Source organism: Diadema setosum, chromosome 2 (assembly GCF_964275005.1).
Source record: "Diadema setosum chromosome 2, eeDiaSeto1, whole genome shotgun sequence".
NCBI classification, from domain to species: Eukaryota; Metazoa; Echinodermata; class Echinoidea; order Diadematoida; family Diadematidae; genus Diadema; species Diadema setosum.
The window spans coordinates 37,643,003-37,664,068 of NC_092686.1; the positions used below are offsets into that span (position 1 = coordinate 37,643,003).

The 21,066-nt window shown below is 38.9% G+C and overlaps 1 protein-coding gene and 1 pseudogene across 1 annotated transcript; one reads left to right on the forward strand and one right to left on the reverse strand.

The window, feature by feature from the left end:
- The window catches only part of LOC140244785 (tetratricopeptide repeat protein 41-like), a 72,296-nt pseudogene that overhangs the window by 14,648 nt on the left and 36,582 nt on the right, over window positions 1–21,066 (forward strand).
- Window positions 13,704–17,163, reverse strand: LOC140242387 (uncharacterized). The gene is made up of 2 exons (XM_072322126.1): window positions 16,871–17,163; window positions 13,704–14,352 (listed from the first exon to the last, which is right to left on the reverse strand). Exons 1-2 carry the CDS (start codon window positions 17,161–17,163, stop codon window positions 13,704–13,706), a joined length of 942 nt encoding a protein of 313 aa, XP_072178227.1.

A 21,066-nucleotide genomic window follows, 5' to 3' on the forward strand; every position in this document is an offset into this window, starting at 1 on the left:
TTAATGATTCAACAATACTCTCACTAATATTCTTCAAAATAATATTATCGATATGATCACGCCCAGAAATGTTTTTGGTTTTCCAAATTCATTACAATATCCTTTATTTCTAAACTAGGAACTAGATCAAAGAAAAATGATTTAGAAGTGGGTAATGCAAGAAATTCATGGACTTTCTTTTGAGATGTGGGAACATTTTTTGCGAGTCATACCCAACCTGGAAAAAAAAAAGGATTAAATGTATCGGCAAAATTATTATTTACATGTGAATGACTAAATCACGGAATCTCAGTTCTTGATTCGCATGTGCGGCATCACTGTGTACCAAGTGTATGGAAGTTGACGGGGGTGGGAGGGGGGAGGGGGTGAGGGGACTGTGTGGGAGAAGTAGAGTCCCCTTCTAGCCCTTGCATTTTTAAAATTGAAATAGAACTATCTGATGCACACTTTTGTGGAATGTTCTGGAAATCGTCAATCCCCAAATTGTGCCAAGTCTAATTTACTCTATGAATAGGAAACGAGTGGAGAAAGGGTAAGTTTAAAGAGGATGAAGGAACTTTTGAATTTATCAGAATTTAAGTGACAAATTTAATGCACACTATTTGATGAAATATCTGCATTTGCCCAACTCTCCAAAGTGTATTATAGGCGACGAAATGGGGGAGGATGTGGGAAGGGGTATCCCCCTCCCACACGAGGAAAAGTTTTGCATTTTCAGAATTGAAAGTCAAGGATCTGGTGCATAATATTTGTGAAATATTTAGACAGTATAATCTTTCTATCAAAAAAGCAGGAAATTTTCATCATTACAGGAATTATAGGGGGACAAAATGACATGTTTGCCCCCTAGCCCTCCAGGATCGACACCAATGCATACGAGCAAGCTTTTGCATTTTCAGAATTAAGATGAAAATATCTCGTAAACACATTTATGGTGGAATCTGGGAAAGTTTCAATCCAAAAAGTGTACTAAATCTATGGGGGGAACCCTCCGTTAATTGAAAGTATCTATAGATAATAGTTATTATCTCCTCCCACCCACCCGACAATGCCCGAAGGAACTTTTGCAGACAGACCTGGTGCACACTTTACATGAAATATTTGGAAATCCTAAAAGTGTAGAAAGGACCGAAAGGGGAGGGTATAGAAGTGGGTAGGCCTATCCCCCTCTCACCCCCTCTCAGGGAGATTTTGTATTTTCAGAATTAAAATTCAGCCATCTTCGGGTAAAATATTTAGACAGTTTTCTATTAAAAAAAAAAAAAGAAAGAAAGAAAATGTCCACATCTCGGGAATTACGAGGAGGAGCAAAATGATATATTTGCCCCCAATATTTTTTTATGGGGGAACCACCCCCCTTCCCCATCGACGCCTCTGCATATAAGGGACCTTTTGTAAGTGAAAGATCTGCTGCACACTCTTTGATAAAATATTTGGAAATACCAATACGTCAATCTCAAAAGTGTACAAAGTCTATCGAAAGGGACCCAGTGGAAGAGGTTTTGCATAATTGCAGTTTTACGATCTGGTGCATACTTCTGCCGGTATTTGGACAATTTTCCATCAAGAAAGTTCGAGATTTGTCCTCATCTCGGGAATTGTTTGGGAGACAAATGATTTGTTTGCCCCCAACATTTCCATGGGGCGGGGAAATGCCCCTTTGAGCCCATTAATGATCATTCTCTGCACACTACATTAAGTCATGCAGCAGGTATTGGCTGTATAAAGCAATGGTGTATAAACCGCTTCCTGAATTTTGACCCGTTTCAGTGGGGAAAAAGGGGCAGTTAATTATAATAATAGTATATACACCATTATTTATGATGCATATATGGGAATTCAATTCTTTAGCAGCCATCTTGAATATCTCAGAAACCTCAAGAATGCAAAAGTTGTATCGTCCATATTGGATTCAGCACCCTCGAAATAAGATAAAGCTTCATTTTTGTGTCCAATTGTGACTAGTTATGAGGAAATATACATGAATATGTAGGAATTTTAGATTTTGATGACCATTTTGGTGACCATTTTGAATATTTCAAAACCCGCCTCAAGGATGCAAGAGTTGCATCATCCAAATTCGAATTCGTTAGCCCCCTCAAAACAGGGAAAAAAAAACATAGGGCGGAATTTAGCCAGAGAATCGCCCGGCCTTCGCTTTTTCCGCGAGGGTTGTCATTCGGTACATGAGACGTTGCGATGTTGGTGAGGGGAACGTATACCTCTTCACAATGCTATGTGAATGCAGAATTATAACAGTAAAGTGGGACAATTCCGCATGTAATCAAGTCGATCTGTTCACCGAGATGCTTGTCAAACGGCCTTTGAACATCTCGGAGATTCGGCCTTTGATGTTTGTTTCCCCTCTAAACTATATAATGTAGTATGTGAAAGATAAACATAGGTTTCGTCATATAAATATATATTATGTACATACGCGTATATAACGGTGTATAATGTGTGTGTGTGTGTGTGTGTGTGTGTGTATCTGCTTTTATAATCATGCTCACTTTGAAACGAACGTCACTATGGTTTTTTTTTTTTCTAGATTCAGTATCAATTGGTACTCCCAGGAATTTAGCTACAGCCGCAGCTTGTTGGCATCTAGAATTACTATATCTGCAACATGAATCTTCCTAAAACACGTCATTTCTAGCCTTAAACTGATTCTTACCAGTTTTGTGTCCGTTCTGTTTCAAGAATCACGCAAGAATCAGACGACCGCCATGATTAACGGTCATTTGAGCACACTTGGCTTTATTGCGTCAGAAATCATGTGACCACATCACTCATGAATATGCATATAAATATGCATACAAATCAACAATATAATAAATATTGTTACATCCTCTCCTTTTATGAAGAATACATTAATTGTGCATTTGGTGTTACTATTGGAAAGGATACAAAGTTTTCTGTACTACAAGCCCAGTTAAGGAAAAAAAAACCGTGTTATATTCAAATGTATGGCGTGCTATTATTTTTTTTTCAGTCCAATTTGAAAATATAGCTGACCCTATTTTACTATCAGAAACTTCTAAAAGATTTCAAACCATGAAACTTGTAAATATCAAAAACTAAAAATATTCATACCACTTTGGCAGGCAACGTATTCGTCAATAACAATCGTTCATCCTAAAAAAAAAACAAAACAAAACAAAACAAAAAAAAAAAAAAAAACCCGATGTTAGAAAATTTGCCTATTTACCAAAAACGCATTTCAACCTCTGTCAATATTAAAACCAGCTGTACCTGTGACAGTACCTGGGCTCCAAAAATTGCACCTGTCGGGACGAAATCGTACCTCAGTCATGCATGTGTGCATGTGTGAATGATGTACATTTATACGGTAAACCATAAATGGCATTCATATGAATGATTGACATGTACACTGTACATTCATACGGTTACAGCATTCATATTCATAGACCAAGCATAGCCCCTGACGTCAAATTATCAGGATGTGATCTATAACAATGACAATATTCTCTTAGTTGTTGATCAGTCTCTGTCCATAACATAAGTTCAAATAGTCAAGTAGTTGTCAAAACAACTTTTATGCTGTTTTTTTTTCTCACAACTGTCTGATGATCTTGCACGTCTTTCACGTCACCTGTGAAAGTCAAATGGAGATTCGCTACTTGATTCTCTCTGGTGAACTCAGCTTTTACTTACGTCCACGAGCTTGGGGACTGTGTCAGCTAGTCTGTGTAGCGTAGGCCGTAGTGACTAGACCCCTTGTGTGATCAGGACTGCATTCCAGATCCCACTGCCCTGTTGAATGGATGCGTCGTGGATGTGGACATCCTTCGTCTTCGGGTTCAAATGATTCAATTCAATTCAATCTTTATTTCCGATTCAATATATAATATACAAAGTATATGTGAATATGAGCAAATTGTACAAAAAGTGAGTTTAAAAACAATGGAAACGACAACAAAACAAAGCGAGATTATGATAAAGACAAAAGAATTTAAAAAAAAACACATCGGGAAAACAGATATCACAGGTACACAGAGAACAGAAACTCATTAACATTATGTGTTTGGTTGACCGGAAAATGGTATGCGCGTAGAAAGCCAGAATAGGCTTGTTATGTTGTACATACCCCGCGTTATAATCATTTGAAAATTACTTTAAAAAAAAATCAAATTAATCATAACAAAAAAGAGAAAAACATTAAACACCATAATACAAATAGAAGAAAGACCAATACATTCATACATAATAAGCCAATCAATACTTACTAATCAATAACTTCTTGTACTGCCTTTTGAGCATATTATTAAACTGTGTATTGAATTTGCTCAGTTCTAACGTATTCCATAAAACGGGACCAGTATGACGTAACGAATATTTAGATTTATCGGTTAAAAAACGCCATCGATGAAAATGATTTGACGATCTTGTATTGTAATTATGTACATCAGAGTTCACAGAAAACATATTTTGTAAATAAGGTGAAAGAGTTTTAGCATGGAAACGTTGCATAAAGGAACATATTTGCATTTTATTCAAATCTTGCAATTTAAGAGTGTGTAATGATTTAAAAAGTTTAGATGTTGAAGCTCTATAATCTGACTTTGTACAAATTCGAATTGCTTTCTTTTGTAGTATAAAAAGTCTTTGAGTATGGCAAGAATACGTGTTTCCCCAAATAGAATTGCAATAAGATAAAACAGATAAAATATAAGCATTATAAAGAACAAACAAAATGTAACTTGGCAAATCATATTTCAGTCGATTCAAAATTCCAATAAAACGAGAAATTTTTGTACAGACAAAGTCAATATGATCGCTCCAACTCAACTTACTGTTTAATACAACACCTAAAAAATTTACAGATTCATAAAATTTCAAACGTATATCACCAATTTTTAAAATCATATCATCAGTATTATACTGCACACCTCCGCGTTTAAAAAGTACACATTGTGTTTTTCTTATATTCAAAGTGAGCATATTGCACTTAAACCAATTTTGTACTTGATAAAGATTTTTGTTTAAAAGTTCAATCAACACATTGATATCATTATGAGAGGCAAGAAGTGAGGTGTCGTCTGCATATAAAATAAAATGAGATTCATGGCAAGAATTGACAATATCGTTTACATAAATCAAAAACAGTAAAGGTCCAAGAATGGATCCCTGAGGCACACCCGTATTGATATTTCTAAAAGACGAATGAAAAGAATCATAAGCAGTGAATTGTTTCCGCCCACATAAATAAGATCTAAACCACTTAAGACAGACACCACGAACACCATAATATTGCAATTTCTGAAGTAAAATTTCATGAGAAAGACAATCAAATGCTTTAGAAAGATCCATGAATATTGCCAAAACTTCTTTACCATCATTCATTTCTTGAATTATTCTGTCTTGTATTTCTATAACTGCCATGTCTGTAGACAGATTTTGCCGGAATCCATACTGACTATCGTATAATAAATCATACTGAAGCAAGAAATCATAAAAACGAGTAAAAGCTATTTTTTCTAATATTTTTGAAAAACAAGGCAAAATAGATATTGGACGGTAGTTTGTGAATATTCTGGGATCATCTTTTTTAAAAACTGGAATAACTTTTGAAACTTTCATTTCGGATGGTACGATACCAGTACTTAACGAAAGATTACAAACATGCAAAAAAGGTTCAACAATATAAGGTAGAACATATTTAACCACAGTTGGATCAATATCATCATAACCACTGCTTTTCCCAGACTTTAATGCCTTTCCAATATCTAAAATTTCATCTACTGTGGCTGGTTTAAAAAACAAAGTATTAAAAACAGGTTTATTCATATAAATAGAAAAATCTTTATTATGCGCCACATTAGTAGCGGATATGTTTGATCCAATATTAACGAAATATTCATTAAAATGTTCAGCAATATCAGTGGTATCGTGAATATCAGTTCCATTGTGCGAAAAAGTTTGTTCTTTATTAGTAATAATCTTTTCTTTCCCTAAAATTGATCAGTTCATCTATTCAGCAGTCCTTATTCTGAAGACTCGCTGATTTCAAAAACTTGGATGAACACACCACTGCCGATAAACGTAGATCGATATATGATGCAGATCTAGTACGATTAGATCTAGTCCAAGTAGTCGTAACTTTAAGTTCTTCAAAATTCACTTTCAAGAAGTTCAAATTGAACTCAGTGTTCAGCAGGCCATTAACAATCAGTAAACTAGTTGACTGATTTAAATGAAGGAGCTGAGACAATCTAGTCGCGGTCGTCAGTCCGGGTGACTGTTGACCTTGAGCGTTCAATAACATCTCCAGTCTTGATGTAGTCCCAACTAGATTGCCAAGACAGGTCCATTTCAACGCCAGGTGTTGCGACACGGATTGTCGCCCCTACACGGATTGTCGCCTCCTGCTCGGGGCGACAATCCGTGACGGGCGCTGGCGGCACGGATTGTCGCCCCCTACACGGATTGTCGCCCCCTACACGGATTGTCGCCTGGCGACAATCCGTGACGCTTGTGCAGTTCCCAGTTTTTGACCTCGAAGGCGACAATCCGTGTTGGCAAAAAAAAATGTTGCGACACGGATTGTCGCCCCGTCACAGATTGTCGCCCCGGGCTCGGGGTGGTTCCTCCGGTGTTAAGCTTTAGTGGGATGGGTATGACTGGTAAGTTATGCGTATGTGTGTGTGTGTGTGTGTGTGTGTGGGTGTGTGTGCGTGCGTGTGTGTGTGTGTATTGTGAGCTGCATGATATGTGATGTGTATGATTTGTTGTGTGTCTGTGTGTGTGTGTGTGTGTGTGTAAGTGTGTGTATGTGTGTGTGTTTGGAGTATAATAATACAATATGTAGAAACTGTGCATGTGTGGTGGTCATAGTGGTAGTGGTTTGTTTGTCTGTGTGTATACGTGTGCCTGTATGCTTACGTGTGTATGTGGAATATAGCGGCGCTACTGTGGCAATACAAACGCCTTCAGAGTGTATGAGCACGTGTTTAAAAAATTCACACCAGCGTTGATCTAAAAATAGTATGGGTGTGTGAACCAATATCAGCGGTGAGGCAGGCTAGGCGAGAGAGAGACCGAGAGAAAATACATACGAGGGAGGTACCCTCCCCAAATGTTATTTGTCTTTGTTCATTTTTCACTGCAGTCATTTTCTTCCATCAGTCTTATAAACTAGAACGTCCATACCACTATTCTTTGTCCCTGAATAGGTTTGGCAAGCTTTATGCATGAGCGAATAATTTCCACACGCCGTAAAAAATTGTCAATCGTTAGTTGATTTTAGCACAAACGAACTGCCATTGCACACCGCTAATACATACGTAATACAAACCAACAAACACCAACAAACACTCAAACAAATCCTCATAATGCAAATAAACCAACTCAACACTTTTTTCCTTGATATTCATTGATTTCATTCAAATCATTCATAAATCGACTCATTCTGGGTGTAACATGAAAAAAAAAAGTTACAAATGGCAATTCGAAACAGAAACAAATCCATTTGTCAATTTATACCACAAATAATCTCACTTCAACATAGATAACTCGATTATAGACCAACCCTACTAACAATTTCTTCACGAGAAAGTTTTGACGTGTAGGGCCCTACCAAACCTATATTCCTTGAATACATTGGTTTGGATCATGTAACACCTTCTTACTTACAAGGGCATATACATAAAAAAAAACACAAATACATTACACGAATCTAGAATGAAATCTGTCATGAAAAAAACCCGACCACCCCCTCCCCTCCCCATCCAAAACAAATCTAGGGCCTACATCTATCCTAAATATTAAATCCTACCAACATCTGTCATACCATTTATAACTATCCTTCAAATCCAATCCCCAACCCACCAACCCCTGATTAAACAAAACCTAAATCATCCCACACCCACATTCACCAACCCAAATACATACACACACACACACACACACACACACACACACACGAAGGTTCCGTTATTCCGAAGTTTCGTTTTTTCCGAGGCTTCATTTTAATATCCGAAACACACAATTCCCTATAATATCTAGAGGTTCGTTGATCCAAAAATGAAATTCGGAGTAACGAACCTTCGGAATAATGAGCCTTCGGACGAATGAGCCTTCGGACGAATGAGCCTTCAGAGTAACAAACTTTTGCAATAACGAAATGTAACCCCCTTCCCACATACCGACGCACACCCGAACCGATACCACATTCCTTCCTGATGAAACGATTTCCCAATGTTGATAAATAAGACATAATGGACCGTATGCAGAAAAGCAGCATCTGCCCGCACGCAAGCTCCACTCCGAATTCATAATTATACAAATCTGCCAAACAAACTCATCAAATTCAAAGCTGCTGATAAAATCAATAGCAACGTTTATGCCAGCAACAGCTTACTACTTATCCCTCCCCACGCGCAGCTAAAAATTACATACGCAAAAAACTGACATAATAAACACATTCTTCCATCACACACACACACACACACACGCACAAACGGACACTAAATTATCATGTGCACGCGCACATACACACTTCCTTGAAACCTCACCATGACTTTTTACATGGCATGTTTGCATGGATGTAGCCATGTAAGTTATGTGTTAGTATTTCAATGATTATGTCCAGAACGATATTACCCAGCAAAATGTGCTTCGAGGGCGGGCGACAATCCGTGCCGCCAGCCCCCTACACGGATTGTCGCCAGGCGACAATCCGTGTAGGGGGCGACAATCCGTGCCGCCAACGCCCGTCACGGATTGTCGCCCCGAGCAGGAGGCGACAATCCGTGTAGGGGCGACAATCCGTGTCGCAACAGCCGGGCCTTGTCAGTCGGCAGCAATACCCACGAGGGGAAGATTCGCATGAGACATATCCAGTCAATGTGTGCACACGGGGCGAGACAGCGGCACCAGCAGCTTTGTAGTATACGCGACTCACATTCTCCTTTCCCTAGTAGTAGCGCTTCTCTGTTATAGATGTTTTTGATAATGTTTGGATAATATGTTTCTTAAAGCACACAATCATCACAAAAGCTTCCTGACTTTATAAGGGCACTCAGCTCTCCACCCCCTCCCACAAAAGGAAGATTTTTTTTTTTCATCTCGGGGTTTATGCTGCGCACTGTTGATGAAATAGTAGATTTTTGTATCTATCAAAATTGTAAGTAGAATAAAGACTGGTACAGCCCCCCCCCCCTTTTTTTTTTCTTTCAAGGGACAGGGGCTGTGGGACAGGGAGGCTTTCTTAAGAGTAACATCAACATGTCTGCTTTTCGTGTTAAAGGTAGCAAGGGTATACACTCATGAATGACAACCCCTTTCTAAGAGTACATTGTTATAAGTTTCTGGGCATCTTATTCAGGTTCTTATGCCACAGATTTAAAGTCTCGATCACCATTTAAGGTCACTTTAATAATTACCTATGTTCAAAACTGTGGAGTTTTTTTTTTTTTTTTTACGCCTCATTTCAATTATGGCTAGCAATCATCATGGTCACTATCATGTAAGCATCAAAATGAGATTTATAAGGTTCTGTCCGTACCTATGAAACATCGAGGCTATGTGACAATCATTCCATATTTTTTTAATGCACTAAGAGAAAGCACTACGACTTACTGGTCATATTTGTTAAATTCATTTAGGGCCTATGTTGCTATTCTCTTTATGATAGCCAAAACGATATATGGGTAATGCCCTTTCAAAGAGTTTTCAGGGTTTGAGTGTTGAATTCTTATTTTCATTTTCACCTGCAAGGAATGTAAAAACAAATAGCCTAAACTTGTATGTAAACGTATTGCTACCTAATACATTTATAGTTAAGCTATAACCTGGAGTGGAGTCACTTTCTATACCAGCCGTTTCTATACAACCAGCGTTGTTGACGTTGCCTCTAGAGAGAGAATTGTTTTTGTTATTTTTTTTTTCTGTCGCAGTTCAGGGTTCCTATCTTACAATAGGTTTTCATAATTCATAGAGGTAAGTTCGATTTAATTATGAAGATAATTCCTAAATATTCTGGATTAACTACAATGGACCTTCATAATGATGAATATGTTATTCCAAACAAACAAACAAACAAGCAAAACAAACACTGGGAATGAGGAATATTTGGAAAAAACGAACTGGAAAAGTGCACTCGAGAGGGGTGCCTGCCTCTCATGGTAAAGAGCCTTATAGAATTTTTAAGCGTGATGCACACAAGATGCTATATTTTCACTAATTATGTCTTTAAAAAAAATGTCCCCAAAAGTGATTGTCGGTGGTTGGTAATCGCTCTTTTAAGAGGATTGGGGGCATAGATTTGTTTGTTTGTTTGTTTGGGTTGTTTTTTGTTTGTTTGTTGTTTGTTACTATTTAGAAAGTATGCGTAAATGGGGTAAAAGCAGATCTAATAATGAATGTTAATGAATATTGTCTACCCGTATAGGTGTGTGCATGTTTGTACACATGTATGTGTTTGTATTTCTGTCTCTGTCTTTCTGTAAATGTTCGTGCACGCTTGTTCATTTATGTCTACTCTAATGTGATGCTTCACATTAAAACAGAGATGGATACCCAGTATGACGAACATTTACATAAACAACTTTGATCACGAATTAAAGGGATTAACGACGTTTATTCTTCAATACAGTGCAAGCTTTACTGTACTTCGAAAAAAAAAATAGACCTACGTACCGAACAGCAATACATAGGTTTATCGTGCAGCATAACTTTTTTTGTTTGTTTCATGTAGCTAAATGCTCTCCTGCAAGCAAATGATTTCTTCTTTTTTTTTTTTTATTGATGGAAGAGTGTAGCTTTTAACAGCTGAATGATACGCTTGATCATAACGGCACAGAAATGTAATAAAACCCACATGACATTCTAGATTAGACTTGTTATACATGTACTTAACAAATAGTAACTAAACTGACATTTCTTCGGGGTAAGTTGCTGCACCTCAATAATACTCAACAGAAAGGGCAAGTTGTTATAGTGTAAACAACCTGACCCAGTACGCATTGAATAACTTTAAACACACGTGCTTCATCCACACTCAAACATCAGACGGTGCTACACCCACCAAAAGACGGCCAAAACACACTTCCTTCACCCACATAAGCCCTACCCATAATTCACTGGACGTGAATCATTTTCATGAAATAAAAAAAGAATGAATATGTTGACATTTTGTCTCAGACACCTGAAAAAAAAATGTTTTTGGAGCTAACTTCTTCATAGAATATTCAGGAATGATCAAATTTCGCAGAAATTTGCTCATTGATGAGCAGAAAACAACACACAGATGTCGTTGGATATATGTTTTGATGTAATATAACGCCATCTTTTGTTTAGATTTCGAGAATATTGCATGTAACAACTTACCCGTGGAACAACTAACCATCTCAGGATATTGTTCCGTCTTCATTGTGAATATGTTGTGATCTATATACAACCAAATGCCTATAGGTCTATAGTCCATATATAGCTTTATCTATAACGACGTAAAGAACAGTTCGATAGTCGTAAATTGGGGTGCACGTCACGAGACCGACACCCACGAGTCATACAGCCCACAAGTTATACAGCTCACAAGTCATACAGCCCACGAGTCATACAGCTCACAAGTCATACAGCCCACCAGTTATACAGCCCACGAGTTCGACACTGAGTGAATAAAGCCCACGAGTTCGACATCAAGTAAAATAAGCCCAGGAGTTATACGGCTCACGAGACCGACACTACGCACAAAAGGCTCACGAGACCGACAGTAAGCAAACAAAGCCCACGAGACCGACACTACACTTAAAAGGTCCACGAGACCGACGCTACGCATACAAGGCTCACGAGACCGACATTACGCAAAAGAGATTCACGAGACCGACACTAAGCAAAGAAGGCCCACGAGACCGACGGGATGAACAGCGCCACCTATAGACCAATGAATTGTATAGGGTGTCCTGATACTTAGCATAGGAAGATATGAGAGATGGAAAAGAAGAGTTGCCATCTTCGGCAGGGTGTAACCCCATCAGTTGCCCCCCCCCCCCCCCCCCTGAAATGATCAGGATCTTTAATTGTGTTTGCATGGGTGTGTGTTTGTGAAACAAAATGAACAAAGTACAGTAAAAGTGTACAGTAACATATCTTTCTACAATAAACCTGCGAGGGTGTTGATTTAGTATCAATAAAAAATAAAAATAACGTAATCGTCTATTAAGGTAGCGTAAGGGATTCGGAAAAAATTAGATGCATCCATGAAAACAGCTATTGTATTTCACGAAAAATGTACTGTTTGGAGGAGAATAACACAAGCCACAAATTGAGGTGAATCCCTGCGATATAAAACGTTTTAATCTGTAGCATTACATTACAGTTACAGAGAAAATTACAAAATTTTTAATAGATCTTACTGCAAAACTTCCATGCAGGAGGGTAGAAAATAGAATAAGTAACTAGTGAATAGGGAAAGAGAAAGAGAAGAGGTAAAAATTATATCCTGTCCATCTTCTAGCTAAAAACTGGGAAAGCCTATTAAAATAGCACGATGGCATTATCAAAACTTTAAAATTAATCCGTACATCGTTCTTGCCCTCTTTTTAATTCATTTGTGGGGGTTTTTTGTCTTTCTTTTTTTTGGGGGGGGGGGGTGAAGAATACTAATTCTTCTATTTTTTTTTTGGGGGGGGGGCATGAAGAATACAATTCTATTTTTCTACTTGATAACAATGTCGCTCCCACACTTGCCCCCCCCCCCCCACCAGAAGTATGTAGAAATACATGTTTGATGTCGTTCATTAAAATTTACAAATTACAACCGCCAGTATCTTATTTTTCCGTTCATGGAACACCCTGTACAGGTGATTGACATGTAGATGGCGCTGTTTATCCTGTCGGTCTCGTGGGCCTTCTTTGTCTACTGTCGGTCTCGTGAGCTTTCTTTGCTTAGTGTCGGTCTCGTGAGCCTTTTTAGCTTAGTGTCGGTCTCGTGGGCCTTTTCTGCCTACTGTCGGTCTCGTGGGCTTTCTTTGCTTAGTGTCGGTCTCATGAGCCTTTATTGCTTAGTGTCGGTCTCGTGGGCTATGTTTGCTTAGTGTCGGTCTCATGAGCCTTTTGTGCGTAGTGTCGAACTCATGGGCTGTATGACTCCTGAGCCGTATAACTCGTGGGCTGTATGACTCATGGACCTATTATTGATGTCGGTCTCGTGGACCGTATGACTCGTGGGTGTCGGTCTCGTGGGATGCTCCCGTAAATTGATGGGTAACGCAATGTCCTCTTAGTCGAGAAATGTTTAAAAACTGCCAAAATGTGCCATTGAACTAAATTATCGTTAAATCACGATGGAATAAAGTGATATCAAAACTGTACAGAAATAATCCATTTATTGATGATTCATCTCAATAATAAAGAAATCTGAGAGTCACAATAATTGTTCCCAAAAAATACAACAGCCGAAAAAACAACAATTATAAAAGCTGCATTCATAGTTACACTTTTTAATTAGCTTGATAGATTTGTACACTGTTATGTAATTCGGTGATCCCCTTCATGGCAGGTTTGTATTGCACAAAGTCATAAAAATTCTTGCCTAAAATTGAACTACTTTGTGACTGTAACAGAAGAGGTCATGTTTACTACCTTCTCAAATGATGTACTCAGCATATGCACTGCTTCCTTTCAAGATTTTGTAACATGATGTGCTTGTTTAGTAAAGACCGATAAACCATTTTTACTGACTACTCAATAGGCCGATGTTTAAGCATGTCTTCGTAGTACGGCATCGCTTTCTCGGCGAGCTCCCGCACATCGTCTGTTACCTCCTCCCAGGGTGGCACCGCTGCTGGTGGAGTGAAATGGGTGCTGTTCATGGACACGCCCAAGAAGGCTTTATTCTTATAGATATCATCACCTGGCCATTTCCATAACTTGGCTACCTCCGGCGACTCGGACCATTGTAGGAGCGACTCTGAGTAGGGGAAACCCACGGCTTCACAGAACTCTCGAAGAATCGGGGCGGGGTTGGTGAGAAGAGCAGACGAATCGATGACCAAGGGTGACGGGTTGATACGATCTCGTATGTAGGTCCAGAGCTCGTGATGCTGCTGGAAGACGGCATTTAGGTCATACTCCTTGGCATAGGGGCGGAAGTCGAAGGAACTTTCATCAGTTTCGTTGAACTTCAGAATGCCGCCTTCTAGATACTGTGCGAAGGACGCCTTTCTCATAGACCTGTACACTAGTAGAGGGTGCCGGATAATGAAGGCGTGTTGGTATCCTTTTGGGATGAACTGCCGTCTCTGATCACTTGACATGGCATAGCATTCATCCTTAACGAAAACATATTTACTAGTTGATTCCTCCAACTTTTTCTTGATAGATGCAAACCTTTAGAGATACAAATGAAACCATAAATCATGATTTTACATAATATAATTGCTGTGAATAGTGTTTTCTCATAAAATTGTGAATTCTTAGTTTTTCCCCTGTCGCATAGTAGGTATTGTCCATTTTTCTTTCAACTTCATGTAGGCATATAGACTTAAATGTGACCTCACATCATACCTACTCCTTTAGAAAGACACCTGGAAGCACTGTGGTATAGTTGATGAAGCTGTTGACGTTCATACCGTATCCAAGTAATATGAAGAAAAATAGAAGAAATTTTTTTTAGATGTATGGAATGCTTCTAGATATTCGTTTCACCGCAAAAGTGATATTGAGGGTATCATAAATCGACACAAATCAACATGCATTTGCATTTCAGAGAACATTCAATGAAACTGATATATGCTATTATTTTCAAATTACACTCACTGCACTTCCGACATAATACAAACTGAGAATGGCGTATGCATGTTCGTGGATTTACTGGAGAGTACAAGTTTACCGAAACAAAAAGTGCTTACCACATTGCATAACATAGTTACTCATGATAACATGATAGGGTTTTACACTTTATAGACGAGAAAGTAACAACATGATCATAACAATGCTTGTTATACATAATTATACTTTTCGGTTTCAGGATTCGGTTATTTTACATCGACAAACAGAAATATTATCCAAGTAGTAAATGCTTTCAAACACGCCACTGACTGCTATGTCTAACACTGGAAGGACCCGGGTTTTCTCTCCGCGAATTTGTATTCATCTCATGACGAGCATCTGCACTGCCACCGTGGAATACAACAACATATGGCAGTGCTCTCTGCGTACGGGCCACCTACAGACAAGCACCCCGGATCCCGCCTTGCGAGCAGAAAACCCGTCTAGGGGAAAGTTTCACCGAGAGCAGTGTGAAACGACGGCACTCGAACTTTCACCGAGAGGTTCCCCGGTGAATTCACCGGGGAACCTCTCGGTGGTTCACCGAGACGGGCAGCGGGAAAGGGGTATTAGGCCCTTGTCGGAGGACTCCCTGCATGGTAATCCGAGAAGTATCCCCATCGAGTATAACTACAATGGACTTCTCTGATTGACAGGCGAGCCCGCTCAACTCGGAACCCACAAGCGCGTACAGACATATACAAAAGCCCCCTGCATCAGAAAAGTGCTCGGCACTAGTCACAGGCGGGCGCGTCCGTGACCCGCCGGCTTTCCTCACGGTGCCTCTTGATGCATAAATGGCCACAATAACAATTGTTGATAAAACAAACATTCCGAAATACAACCTTCCCTATGAGTTTGATATAACAAGTGGAAAACATTTCATGAACTGTACAAACTACACCTGCGCAGAGGCCCAGAATTGAACACTTTCCGCCTCTACCAATCCCCACCAGAAAAGACGCGCAGCACCGCACCTGAACACGAAGCGACGCCACCCAGATTTGTGTCACCCCATGGGCCCACCGTACCGTGAGGAACACAGCCTCAGCGCCGCCGCGCGTCCACGGCGCGAAGCCGCGCGCGTCCCCAGAGGGAAGGAGACCCCAGGATTGGGTGAAAAACTGAAAAAAAAAAACTTTGAGGAAAAAATGGCAGAAAAGCCCTAACCTGCCAAGCTAGACTTCGACAACAAGATAGTCTTGTCTGGGATCCCTTAGACGATCACACATTGCGATTCCCTCATCACTCGGACCTATAATCCGCTTTTAGCGCGATATCCGTCCACACTTGTTTAAGGACAACGATCTCAAACTATAAGATACAAAAATTAAATTCCTACGGTGTATTAATTCAATAATTAGTTTTGGCTGTACAGCACAACTTTCCTCAATGTCTATTACCTGCCACATCGATAGGTCAATAGGCATTTGATTATACTACGAGTAATTCCAAATTTACTTGTGTATCGACAACTTTCACAAATAATCAACGCATTTTTAATAGGAAAAAGTGTAGGGGTGGTTATGGGGTGGGTAATTTAAGCGAGGGCCCGAAATTGATGCTCTCTCCGTGAAATCCACGTACAGAATGATCCCTTTTCACATTAACTGCTGAACTTTCCCACGCTAAATGTTCAGCTTTCCCACGCGCACTGCTAAGCGTCTTGCGGTTGCGCCATCGGGAACCATCAAAGGAGATCACTCGTTCATGTTTTCGGCGGCGCTCTTTGAGTATACCGCCTGCTCTCAGGCTCCGACTAGCGCCGGACGCCCTCAAAGGCAAAAAACGAGCCAGTGAGAGAGTGTAAACCCCTTTTAACGACTAGCGCCGTGAAAGGAATTACCTCCAAAAAATTGTACACTATTCCGCTTTTGCTCATATCAATGTCAGTGTTATCTGATGTATATTTTTGAACTATTAAGGATCAAAAGTGGGAAATGTTTATTTTTGTAACACCTAATTACATACAGATGAACTGATCTTTAAGTCCAAATGTTTAACGATTTGTCATTACTGAAAATTAATCATTGACACGCCTTGGTGAACAGGAGTCGAAGACGCTTAGTAAACTTACGGTAGTCTATCTGGAAAGAAAGTGGTTCCGGGTGCAAAGTTCTCTAGCTCCTGGGCAGTCATCTTGAACTCCTTTTCGTGGCCATCATAGCTCATGGGACAGTCTGTGATCCCATGTTTCTCCAGTAGCCTCATTCCCAAGTGGCTGATGCCAAACGGTTCTATCCACACCTCGCAGCCTGGAATCCCCGACATGCATTTCGCAAACGCCGTCGAGATCGATCTTGGTATCATCCACAGAATCGCCCGACCTCCGCTTTGTCCGCGAGGGTTGTCATTCGGTACATGAAACATTGCGATGATGGTGAACGAATACCGTCTTCACTTTACAGAATTATAAAATCAAAGTGAGACTACTCTGTGTATAATGCCTGTTCAACGAGTTGCGTGCGAATAAAAGTGGCCTTTGACCATCTTGAGAATTTGGCCTCTGTTTGTTTTCCTTGCGAGCCGTTAAATCTGTAGTATGCAATATGGGGAAAGATAATCATACGTTTAGTCACACACACATATATATATATACATACATACATATATATATATATATATACATATATATGTGTGTGTGTGTGTATGGTTGTGTGTGTATCTGCGTTGGTGTGTTTGTGTGCATATGCTTTTATTATCCTGCTAACTTTAAAACAAACATTACTAATATTATGTTCTTTCGAGATAACGCAGTGTCAATTAATACTCCAAGGACATTTTGTTCCAAGCGCTTTTTGGCATTTAGAATCACTAGTAGCATATCTGCAACATAATCATCATTCTTAAACTACGTTATTTCTAGCCTAAAATAATTTAACTAGTTTTGTGGTCATTCAGTACCAAGAGATGTGCAGCAAAACATTCAACTACTTAATTGGTCCCGATATTTCACAGATATTCCACTAATATTTTGGGACAGCCTTCCGTTGACTCTATGTAATGGTTTTATTTTGATTTTTTTTTTGTACAACAGGCCAAATCAACTTCGCTCATGCGTGAGTTTTATCTTTTGAATATGAAAATGTATGAATCGCTCTGATTTTGTAGGCCTTATTTATTTCATTTGTACTGTGACCTATTGACACAAGAGCAGTTGTTGATTTGGCTTTTACAACCCCGCCCAAATAAAATAGTGTCTGAGGAAGTGTTGAGCACATTGTTCCACGTGATGTTTGTTACCAAAATATAGAGAGCGAAACTTCAGTTTTGCTTATAGCCTGAAGTAAGATTACAATATAAACCGCATTTTCTCAAGTGACAGATTGTAGTTATAGGCTTATGTATATTTTTCTTTATTTGTACTTGAATTATATATTTGTCGAGCGTTATTATTTATCCTTTGATATTAATATATGATTGTTTTACATTGATATAGCTGATTCCGGGTGCATGCACTGGTCGGGGAGGAAGGCCTCGAGACTCGATGATAAAAAGTTTGCCTTTTTCTCTCTGGCAACCAGGGTTCTGCACCTAGAATCACCACATTCATTATATGATGTAATATGATTGTCTGTTTTAGTTTATGCTGAAATGTCAAATGAATAGATAAATAATGATAAGAATGATTATCGTGATGATAATAATAATAGTAATAGTAGTCAGATCTGTACACATTGATAAAAATTTCTAATTATTTGATACGATTTGATATGATTTGATCTATTCTCTGTACGTGTGGCATAATTTACAATTCTTTTTAACAATATGATCAAACATATACAAATATGATATTCAATATAGTTTCTACAATTTCAACAATTTTCATTTCACATACATCTGTGACGTAATTACAGTACATGTGGTATAAATTACCATACAGAACACAATGAACAGAATGATAAGGGAAACGGTTTTTATCATTGAGTTACAATACATTAAAAACATGATAAATAGTTGATAAAGACAAAGATTAGGAGACACCGTAGTTCCGACATTTGTGCAGGACATTTGAATCTACAGATCGTAATTCTAAGTTATTTTTTATAAGGGTATACTTTGTATAATTAAACACGTCACTGTAAATGAAAAAAAGATACTGCACATTCCTACCTAATGTTCCATTTTCGTCATGAATTTATTATGATCTTTACAACCAAATGCCATTAAATATGTCTAAAGTAATCCACCACATCAATTCATGATTTTCAAATGCATTTTTCATATTCTGTCCACTAGTCTAACGAGTGTTATGCATGTGAAATAGCCCTTATATGTAATACCGGTTTCTGGTAGTAAAAATGTCATTCGTATTAACAAATCACCTCACTCGTGCATGAGTTAGTCTTTAGAACACATTGACTTCGCAGACAATAAAGATATAGGTCTGTGATACTTAAGCCGTTGCTTACCACCGTCGGATCACCACTGCAGATTTAAAAGAGAATGAAACCTAAATATGATGTGTGATTTTAACGGAATGCGGCAATAAAGTAGGGCACATCAATTTAGTTTAAGGGAAATCGAACAATCCGCTCAAGATGTATGAATTTTTTTATCCAGGGATAACTTGCTGAGAAATATTAAAGGCATTGTGACATAATGTATGGAGAACGATAGACAAAAAAAAAAACATATTTTTACTTCTTTGGCATAATGGAAGATCACTTGACTCTTCTCTCTCAGAAGGCAAGGGAATGCTGTTACCCTTAAGAAATTACCCTTGGGAAAAATGCACTTTTCATAAAAGATGAAATCTTGTAGAATCCTCTTCGTGTTTTCTTTATATCGTTGTTCATACGTGAAGTCACGTAATGAAGAATTCCTCTCATCCAGCTATGGCTGCACCAACTTATATTGCTGCATTCACTCAGTCTGCTGTATGTTTCAGCTTTGTTGCCATTTTTCTTTTCCTTTTTTTTTTGCGGATAGACACCCTTTCCATCTGCGATGAATTAGATATTTCACATTACGGTATAACAGCAAGCATAATGATTTTTGCACACATTTACATGTGTTATCATCACATTGGCTTTCATTTTTCTTTAGATTACTTGCAATTGTCGAAATTTCAGCAAATGAAGACGACTTAACAACCATTAATTAAGTGTAATTGGGCAATTCCACAGAAAAAGGGTAGTTTTCAGGAATGTCTCTTTATTTTCTGTTTCCAATGTGCAGTGTCCTCCAATGCCATCTGATCTTCTAGAACACTTAAATGAGATGTAACTTTGCCCCAAAATTGCTTCACACAAGACTAGTAATCTATTAAAATTTATGCCAAAATGAAAAATTTTGGGTGAACACGTGTAACTCTGGACAGAAATCTATGTACTAACATAAGAAGGTCAAACTATAAAATGTTCATTTAAAATTTGTTGTTTTTTTTTTCAGTTGAATGGCTTGATTTTTATGAGAGAAGAAATAACAGCTCTGAAAGTCTGTTGAACATTGTGTTTATATCATTTCTAGACTTAGTGGTGAACGCGCGTAATATGGACAGACAAAATGCGACACTAAGTGAACTATGAAAAGAACTATAGGTCCTAGTACTATGTTTGAATCTGGTATAGTGGTCAGCAATAGGCTTATGATATATGAATATGCCACCCTCCCCCGCCCCCCCCCCCCCAAAAAAAAAAAGCATGTCAGGTTTATTTTGAGAAAATATTACTTATCAGCTATGACAAGCAAGAAGTTATCCCTTTATTCAACCCACGAGTTCGACACTCAGCAAAGAAGGCCCACGAACCAACACATTATGCACCGTGATGTTATGTCGGAGCTCTTGAGCCGATTTTACATAGGTCGAAATCGTGGGCCTTCTGTGCCTCGTGTCGAACTCGTGGGCATTGTTTGCCTATAGTGACGGACTCATGGGCCTTATTTGCCTTGTGTCGAACTCGTGGGCTGTACGACTCATGAATCTATATTCAAAGTTGCACTGATGGGCCATAGGATTAGTGAGTGTCGGGATGGAGTCATTTCCTCCGTAGTGGTATTTAACTTGTGTATTTCCATGTATTTTTACGTTGGCTTGTGAAAGTCATAGAGTCGTCTGTTACGGTCTTAAAGTGTAACCTGGTCTGAAAATGTGTCAGAGCATGGAGTAGCTCCATGGTCAGAGCAGGGAGGTCTCTCACACCTCCCTGGTCAGAGGGATGCGGTCGAGCACACATTTCGTCATGCCCATCTCCCATGGGACAGCGGCTCAATGCCAGTGGTGCTTGTATAGTCTTGACGCAGACTCCTTAACGACCTACAAGGGTATGT

Excerpts from the sequence above, each read along its gene's own strand:
- LOC140242387 (XM_072322126.1), bottom strand. The coding sequence starts at position 17,163 with ATGTTTCATGTACCGAATGACAACCCTCGCGGACAAAGCGGAGGTCGG. Across the intron at positions 14,353-16,870 it reads TTCTTTCCAGATAGACTACC|GTTTGCATCTATCAAGAAAA; the intron begins GTAAGTTTACTA and ends GTATCTCTAAAG.